The sequence below is a fragment of the Etheostoma spectabile genome, chromosome 6, assembly GCF_008692095.1.
Source record: "Etheostoma spectabile isolate EspeVRDwgs_2016 chromosome 6, UIUC_Espe_1.0, whole genome shotgun sequence".
In the NCBI taxonomy this organism is placed as follows: Eukaryota; Metazoa; Chordata; class Actinopteri; order Perciformes; family Percidae; genus Etheostoma; species Etheostoma spectabile.
The window spans coordinates 5508604-5517760 of record NC_045738.1 but is presented as its reverse complement, the minus strand read 5'-3'; the positions used below and the strand labels follow the sequence as shown (position 1 = coordinate 5517760).

The 9157-nt window shown below is 41.5% G+C and overlaps 2 protein-coding genes across 13 annotated transcripts in view; both read left to right on the top strand.

Moving 5' to 3' along the window:
• The window catches only part of phactr4b (phosphatase and actin regulator 4b), a 26191-nt gene extending 19489 nt beyond the window's left edge, over positions 1-6702 (top strand). For 8 of the 10 annotated variants that reach the window (XM_032518878.1, XM_032518879.1, XM_032518876.1 and 5 more), the window contains 9 exons: positions 1558-1689; positions 2804-3317; positions 3600-3895; positions 4035-4233; positions 4438-4493; positions 4932-4993; positions 5076-5213; positions 5376-5452; positions 5886-6702. In XM_032518878.1, the coding sequence (XP_032374769.1) occupies positions 1558-1689; positions 2804-3317; positions 3600-3895; positions 4035-4233; positions 4438-4493; positions 4932-4993; positions 5076-5213; positions 5376-5452; positions 5886-5901 (1490 nt within the window). In that variant the 3' untranslated portion in view covers positions 5902-6702. The remainder of the gene's footprint in view (positions 1-1557; positions 1690-2803; positions 3318-3599; positions 3896-4034; positions 4234-4437; positions 4494-4931; positions 4994-5075; positions 5214-5375; positions 5453-5885) is intronic. The other 2 variants (XM_032518882.1, XM_032518874.1) reach the window with 1 other exon arrangement.
• A 1658-nt stretch (positions 6703-8360) lies between these two features.
• Positions 8361-9157, top strand: part of rcc1 (regulator of chromosome condensation 1) — a gene marked incomplete at its 3' end in the record, with an annotated part of 6854 nt that continues 6057 nt past the window's right edge. Inside the window, 1 exon segment of one of the 3 annotated variants that reach the window (XM_032519113.1) lies at positions 8361-8484. 3 annotated transcript variants of the gene reach the window in all.

The window sequence follows — 9157 nt, the reverse complement described above, 5'->3', positions numbered from 1 at the left end:
CACACATACACACATACACACATACACACCCTGGTAATGGTATAACATCTTTCCCCAAGCTAATTACTTATTACGCCTGGACTATTTTAGCGGCAACTTTTCCCCAGAATGTTCCACTCTGAAGATAACAGGGACTCTTGTGGCTATGGAATGCTGCTCACACAGATGCAGTGTGGTGGTGGTGGTTGTTTACTCTGGGTTTGTCTCATCTGGGATCTTGCCCTAATACTAGATTTATTTTTAGCTTATCAGCAGATTTGATTTTTGGTACCTAAAAAATGTGTGCACCTCTTGTCATGCCTTTAGTTGCGTGTGTGATTGAAGTTTGCAGGTGTTGTTTTTTGTTGTATGCTGTTTTGCACATATTTATCAGTCATGTCATCAGATGACTGTGACTAGTCAAATTAGGGAAAATATTAATAGATGTCCTGTTTGTCGTCACTTGAGGCTATGTTGGTTCATCACATGGAAACCAAAACTGCATTTTCAGCTTCACGAGCTCTGGAATAAAAAATAGGCCAATCAAAAATCTTATCTTAAATTTAGAGAACAGAAAACTGTTGATGCAGTGGTTGACAGTTTACTGAAGCTGTCCATGAAGTAAAAGCCTCAAACTCAACATTTTAAAATTTTAAAGGAATTGTTCGACATTTTGCGAAATACACATTTTCTTTCTTGCTCAGAGTTAAAGAAAGACACTCTCATATCTCTCCGTTTTTAATATGAAGCTACATCCTCAAGAGAGTTGGCTAAGGTGAAACCGCTTTTTACACTTTAGTTGTTGCATGCATTAAACAAATGAGAAACAACGTTAATAGATAGATAGATAGATAGATCGATAGATAGCCTTTATTATTTAGACTCATGGTCCATAAAAAAAAAAAAAAAAACAAAGCAACAACAGAAAACATACAGATACACGACAGACACCAATCAAATAAGACAACTATACAGTAATCCCATAAGGGGGACTGGTATCGCAGAGCACTGACCCTTGGGTCAATCAAATGTAAAATGACAGAGTTACAAGAAGAATTCAAGCGACCGATCCATTTAACCATCAAATTCCTCAGTAAAGCGGAGAAAGTAATAACTCCTGCTTGACAAAACAAGTCACTTGCACTACACCACCTGGGTTTCCCAAGTAGAATACGCAAACAGTCATTATAAGCAACCCGCAGCTTATTGTAGCTTGCCTTTTTAAACTTGACCCACATGGGGGCAGTGTAATAATGGCTGGTAGGTGGATTTTGTTAACTGACAGAGCCAGGCTAGCTGTCCCCCCCCCTGCTTTCTCCTGGTTGAAGCTTCATATTGAACAGACAGTTGTGAACGTGGTATCGATCTTCTCATCCAACTCTTGGCAGGAAAACAAGTAAGCGGGTTCCCCACAATGTGGTTACTTTTCTTTTCAATAGAAAGACAGAATGATGAACCCTCAGGGCGTGAACGCCCCTCCTTCATAGCACACCCTCAATACAACAACATATACTGTACCACCATACACCTACATTAAGTAAAGACTCCAGCTGAAGGCCTCTATCTCCTCCCTGTTAGTCTCCGCCCTGCAGGGGGGAGAGAACGCTCAGCTTCCGCTCTACTGGTCCTGCTGGAAGCGAGAGTGCGACTACGACGTCTACCTGTCCTTGCCCGTCTACCTGTGCCGACGGGCCGGAGGCCTGCGCTCAGGTAAAAGGATGCCCTCTGGTATCTCTGTGGCCAGGGTGCCCATGTCTGGAATGTCCCCCTTCAGAGTCTGCGTTCTTCATCGTGTCGCGTCCTTTCTCGTTGCCAACTTATTTGCGCCCCCCCCTAACGCCTTTAACTTCTTGACTGACCTTGATTGCTTTTCTTAGGCTATAAGGCCGCATGCACATAATGAGCTGATAATGAGTGTGCTGGGTGCTTTGTGTACGTGAGAGGCAACTTCTCTGTGAGTGAGCAGCAGTTGAATGTTTTTAATGCTGTACTCTTTTACTAGGCATGCGAATGAGGGATAGCCTTTAGCAGGTTCCAGCTGTGGCCTGCAATGCATTAAGTGCATTTTATAGTGCAAATCCACTCAGCTTCAGCTCAACTGGGAGGGATGGATGGATGGATGGGTGGGTGGGTGGATGGATGGATGGGTGGATATGAATTGATGGATGAATGGAAAGGCTAAAGGGTTCTAACATAAGGGCTTGACTTAATTTTGAAAGTAAGATCTACTGCATGTTTCAGGTCTGGTAAGCTACCAGACCTTCAACATGCAGTAGATCTTCCCTTCCCTTATTCCTCCTCAGTAGCACGGCTATGGCTTTTAACATTGATGTGGCATTAACGCTGTTCTATAAAGTTTTAAGAATCCTATGGCAAATATACAAATGTGCATGCAAATAACTGGAGGGTTTGTTTAGGAGCTTTTTGCACTTTAAAGATGTGAATAGACCAGGTTTAAGGGCAGGTTAAGAATATGGCTGTGTAGAGCATGTAGGCTGTGTGTTTCTTTCTCATCTCTGTGACCTGGGGCACATGCTGCACACTGGTTTGTTAGGGCAGTGCGTGCATTCATGTGTTCTGACACACTGTATGTACGCAATAATGCTCAGTCAGACTTGTAATCCCAGTAAGTATTTGTTCATGTGTATTCTGTCATGTTGAGTGCTTCATACATGTAGGGCTGATGCATGTGCACTCATGTAACAAGGAAAAAATTCATGGAAATATAAAGCACTTGCTAGCAACTCACTCACAGGCCAAAGCTGTTTTAATATGATTGGATGTATTTATTGTATGTATATATTAACAGTTTTTTCATTTGCAGGTGACTATAGCCAAGCCACTGGAGGTGCCAGTCTTGTGCCAGCAAAGCCCTCTCCACCCATGCCTCCTAAGAGGACCACCCCCGTCACCAAACGCAACACAGAGGACTCGAGCCATCCCATCATCCCCTCGCCTCTTTCCCTGGAGGACCACAGCAACCTCATGGGCTTTCAGCTGCCTCCCCCTCCCCCCTCCCCTCCCCTGCCAACACACATACCACCTTCTCCTCCCCGCCAACACATACATGCCCACCACCTCCACCATCAGCACTCCTACCCTCACCCACTGCCTCAACCCATACCCATGCTGTTTGACCCGCCAAGCCCGACCAATGAGTCTCCTCAGCGCCCGGCTCCCGTCCCGCTGCATATCATGATCCAGCGAGCCCTGTCCAGTCCCGGCCCGGCTCAGCCGCATCCAGACGGGTCGCAGCGTGCACACACACTGCTATTTGATAACCCTCTGGACTACCAAGGTGGTCGTCCACTTCCTGTCAGCATCCAACCACTAAAACTGTGAGTTTCTAAAAGAGAGCAGCTGAAGAAGTATTTCAAGGCTTCTACCTACATGAGATCCAGCTTTGCATGTGGCAATGAGCAGCCTTTCCCTGATTATTAGAACGTCTGGTATAGTTAGAAGGGTGGGATATGGCTCCTGGTATGGCTAAAGCACATTATGTTGAACTGTCAGCCGAGTACAAAAGCTGCTTATAAATTAGTGAAATACACACAAACAGATGTTTGATCTGTATCCATAATGCTTGTCTGTGTATTTATTTATTTATTTATTTCCATTAGATCTGAAGATGACTACTCTGAGGAAGAAGAAGAAGAGGAGGAAGATGACGAGGAAGAAGAGGAGTACGATGGGGAGATCCCCCAGCCAGAGCTGGAGCCACGGAGTCGCAGATGCTTGATCGGAGACACCGGTGTTTGCGTCATCCCAGGTGGAAACAGCAGTGAAGAGGAAGACGAGGTAGAAGAGGAGGAGGAAGGAGAGCATGACACGCGTGGGGAGGACAGCGACTCAGATGGTCCTGTGCTTTATAAAGAGGAAGACTCCGATGAAGATGAGGAGGACGAGCCCCCACTAAGTAAGCATAGCCATGTTTGAAGATGTCAACGTTATTTAGTGTTTTTAGTTTTATAGTTTAGTTTTTAAGAGTTTTATGAAGCACTTGCATTGTTTTTGTCGTCCTTCACACCTGACCCCTCTGCTTGGATTTTGCCTAGGTGCCCTGGCCAGCAGGGTCAAGAGGAAGGACACCTTGGCTCTGAAGCTGAGCAGCCGTCCTTGTGCCCCTGAGAGGGACAGGTTTGCCCAGGACAGGAGCAACAGAGAGGACCAGCCTCCAGGACAGACCGGCCTCACCTGGCAGAGCAGGGAGCAGTGGGAGGCCATCCGCACACAGATCGGCACTGCACTCACAAGGTAAGTACATAACTCCTCACACTTATGTGCATGTTCCTTTTCTTTTTTTTCTGTGAAAGTGACAATAGTGAATGTGCATTTCCTGAATAAATCCGGAGATCATTTCTTAGATCTTTGTCCTACTTATTGCCTGAATGACAAAGTGATAAACGGTGTAAAAATAGTTCAACTACTTTTTTTCTTTTCTTCTTCTTCCCAATTCAGGCGACTTAGCCAGAGACCCACTGCTGAAGAGCTTGAGCAAAGAAACATCCTTCAGCGTTAGTATCAAATCTTTTTTTCCTTTTTTATTTTTTTCTTATTGGACCTTATATTGCCTTTATTAAGAAAATCCAGTTTTGAGTCTGCTGCTCTTTGGCTTGTTTAGTCTAATTTCTTTGTGGGCTTTAACAAACATCACAGCTGAATTTGGACTGATGACTTGTCCATAAATTACTTGTTTATGTGAATAAAGCCACATTTTAACATTGTTGAGTCAGGTCTTCACAGTGTACAAAATAATTTAATGGAATATGTGCAGTAAAAGCAAAAATGTACACTTGAAAAGACAGTTTGAAACATGGATTACAGTTCAGATGTCTAATTTTGTAAACTGATTTTTCTCATCAAAAACTCTGCACATCAAGCATGGCTTTCATGCAGCATCTAAATAAAGCTCTGTTGTTGTTTTTTTCCTTCACTATCTTGTATCTTTTCAGCCAGAAATCAGGCTGACCGGCAAGCTGAGGTTAGAGAGATCAAGCGGCGGCTGACCAGGAAGGTGAGGCATCACATCCGCAACAGACATCCCGGTGTCAAATCATGTATCTGCTGGATATTAAACTGACCTGTGTTTATTGTAGCTGAGTCAAAGACCCACAGTTGCAGAACTGCAGGCAAGAAAAATCCTGCGGTTCCACGAGTACGTGGAAGTCACAGATGCTCAAGACTATGATCGGAGAGCAGAAAAGCCGTGGACCAAGCTGACTCCTGCTGACAAGGTACACATTCAGGTCTCCATGGCCAGCAAGCACATAACAATCCCAACACACATCTCCCAGCAGTTGATTGTTTTTCACATAATATTAGTATAAAGCGTAGTGTTTGGCACGTTTTTCCTTTTAAGTTCACACTGACCATCTCTTTCCTGTTGCTTTGTCAAGGCGGCCATCCGGAAGGAGCTCAACGATTATAAGAGCACTGAAATGGAGGTCCATGAAGAGAGTAGAATCTACACAAGGTATACCTTTTATCGGATGGACCTCAACCTTATAATTCCAGCAAATACTCTGTGTGAAGCTACTGTGTCAGAAGAACAACAGAATAGCAACTGGTGTATCTGCTCACACACAACCAAATAAACTCATCTTGATTTAATAAAGAATTCTGTTAACAATAAGCCTTTTGTTCATCATGCAATGAAGAACCATTTCATGGTGCACAAGTAGTTTTCTACACAACACCTAAAGGGAAATGGCGGACCCCACCACTAACAATGAAAACTGCTACACAGAGATGAAAGTTTAAATACATTAAATGGCTAGTGCTAAAAATAAAAGACAGAAAATAGTATCAAATACAGGGGTCTTATTTCATGAAAATCTTAAGAATTATGAATTGAACAGAATATGAATGTTTGTCAATGCCTCACGGGATCTTTTTGTTTTGTTTAGGTTCCATCGGCCTTAGCCCCACCCACCCTCTTCGGGGATAATAAAGCACTTAAGATCTCTGTGTGGCTGGAAGCTGCTCCCTATGCACACAGATTGCCCTTTTACGTTTCCCGAATGTACTGTACAGATTATCAGGGAAAGCCTGGAACTGACTCAAAACAAGAATGCTTCTTGCTTGCCGTCCATCGCCCTCCCACTACATTGCTTTCACTAAACTAAGGCTGTGGTGGGGAGGACCAGATGCAGTATTTCTCCCGGACGATAGGGGGAACCACGTGCCAATGATGTTGGGAAGTGGCACAGGACCTACAGGGCTGACTCTCACTCTGCTGTTATGTGGTACCCCTCAGGGACTTGGATCTAGTTACAACCTTTAATGCGGCCTCATTCTGTGTTGCCTTTTTTCTTCTTTTCTTTTTATGATAAAGCTAATTCATCTTGTTAATGTAATAACATACAATAATAGTAATAATAATGACGACAATATATAATATTCCACACGGTAATAAAGATAAGACACACAGCTACAGTGAGAGCGGGCTGGAGGATGAAGACTGGGATATTCTGTTATAGGACTGGACATCTCTGGGATATTGTGTGTTTTATATAAATTGTGTACAGACTGCTATTGTCGTACGTTAGAATGAAACTTGGAAAGATCTAATTACAAAATATTCTGTAATGCACATGATATTTTATATTGTAATATTGATCACAGGAGTAGTGACAGCTTTTATTTGAGCCTTTTTTTTTTTAATTGGCTTTCCTGTATTTATGGTTGTTATGTGAGGTGGCCACTTAAGCGTCAATCTAGATAGAAAAAGGTGCAGGTCAGGAGGCTTGTTGGTGTTTTTATGTGTGCCAACATACCCAATGCCTAAAGGACTATAGGATACTGGTTTTCTTATCACTGATTTCTGCAATCCACTGCATGAGCCAACGCAGAGTCCAATATCATTGGCTCTGGATAATCTCTCTTCATTTATACTTTTTTTATGAGTTTTGTACTTCCTTTTAAAGATCAAACATGCAATGCATTCTGTAGCCATTTTGAATAAGGTAATGCTAGCAGTGTCTATACTAGGAGTAAGTTGTGCGTGTAGATCAGGGATTTATCAAAACAAATCAGAAAATGTATAAACGGTCAACAGGGAGTCATTTTGGCTGGAACCTTTTGAAACTGCAGAATTAATTTATCTTGTATTGTTGTCTGGCCAGTAGCTTACAGGGTTCTCTATGCTGTGTACAGGTTGATATAGGTTTACAGTAACTGATGCTTGTGTATATCTTGTCTTCCTTTCATTTGAAAAGAAATTTTAAATATAAAAGTATTATAGGTTGCTATTTTTTTAAGCACAGAATATTAGTTTATGATTAAATGCTACAAGAATGGGAATATGAACGTGTATCTTTGTGTAAAACTAAGTTACTTTTTATTGAATGTGGAATTGTACGGACTGACAGTTTTCTTTTTAATTGTAAATAGTCACATCTGGATCTAATAAAAAAATCTTCCAATTGAATAGACCTATTTTATCTATTGATGTGTTCAGGGGAGACTTGTAGGGGATAGCGGTATTTAAATTTGGACCTCTAAAATAAGAATATGAGGCTGCAGTGACACCTGGTGGCAAAGTATTTTTACATCAGTCACTGAGGAGCTGAACCTGCTTAATAAAAGTGTGACTTCCCAAAGGTTTTGAGCAGGATGTTTTGTAATTATTGAAGGCAAAATCTCATATGTTGTGCAGCAGAATGAAGGCCATAAATTGAGAAATTAATAAAAGTTTATCACAGGTTGCAAAACAACACTAGAATGTAGATTAAATGGAAAAGGAAAACCAGCATCCTCAGGTGGCAACACAATATATACAGGCAAATACTGGGGGATCATGCAAAAAACTACACATAGTATGCTCAGTCATAGGAAAATATTCATTAATTATGTATGTTTGAGACAAATGCACAGATACATAAAAAGTCAGCTAATTTAAAAACAATTTACTTCAAAAATGATTGTAAATATTAAAGCAAAACAAAATGGCAAGGTGAAAACATCCAAAAGACCCAAAATAATCTAGGAATAATATCAGCATCCATTCAGTGTTTTAAATTGTGGGGCGACCCTTTTTTTTACATCTGGATTTCTAAAGTGCAGTGTTAATGTAAGACTGTTAAATTAAGATTTTATATATAAAAATAGACACTACCTAACTAGTTAATAAAAAAGAAACATGGCACTTAACGTTACATGTTAATACGTTATCAGTATCAACTAACGTTAATAGGCTATAATGTATGCTTTAACACTCACAGCAGACATGCTGCATAATCTGAATTTTTACTTTTGTACATTGATTGTTTATATATATTTTGAATACAAGACTTTTATCGGCTAAAGGACTAGCTTACTGATCTAATCAATTCTTGCCTCCACCACTGTAAATTTGAGTGCTGCTGTCTCTTTAAGGAAGCAGGGGGTTCCAGACTGTGACGGCTTGCGTTTAGTGCGCATGGTGTGTCTCAAGACCGGGAACAGGCTGTGCACGTTTACCTGTAGCTAGGCAAACTGCAAACTTCAACCTACTCCATATAACAGGTTAGTAAATTATCAGCAGCTAAACTGCCCCGCTGAGAAAGACCACAATAATACACACTGCTTAAGCAATATCTATGCCGTTCATTCAATAAATTATGTTATTGTAGCTAGCTAGCTAATTCATTCATACCCGAATGTCATGCTAACGCCGCTAGCTAATTAGCACTGGCTAGCAAACAGCTCTGAACGTTAACGTTAGCTAGTGTCAATGCCAACTAACATGTTATGTGTGGGAAAAACATTAATTTTGCATCATACATTCCTACTGTATAACTAGCCTGTATTACAATCAAGATGGGACTGAAGCTTAGCCATGTAACTTGCAGCTCGTTTGGTAACCTAGCTAGCTGTCTAAATGTTAGCAAGGACACATGGGTAACGTTAAGTTACTGCAACGTTAAGTCACGCTGTTTATTTTAAACTACTGTAACTTTATGCAGCTAAATGTTAACACACTGGCAGCACACCCTAGAAATGTATGTTTGTGTCACTGAGAGCTTAGCGTAACTCTAGTTTAAGTTGTAGCAGTTGTTTTGTGGACGTTCATTTCACAACAGAAAGGAAGCAGAGGAAGCACAACTGTCTGTGGGGTTAAATAACCTGATACTGTGCCAGCCACTGAAATGACTCCGACAGCTGTTGAACCCCAACAGCTCCTGGTTTATGTTAGGAC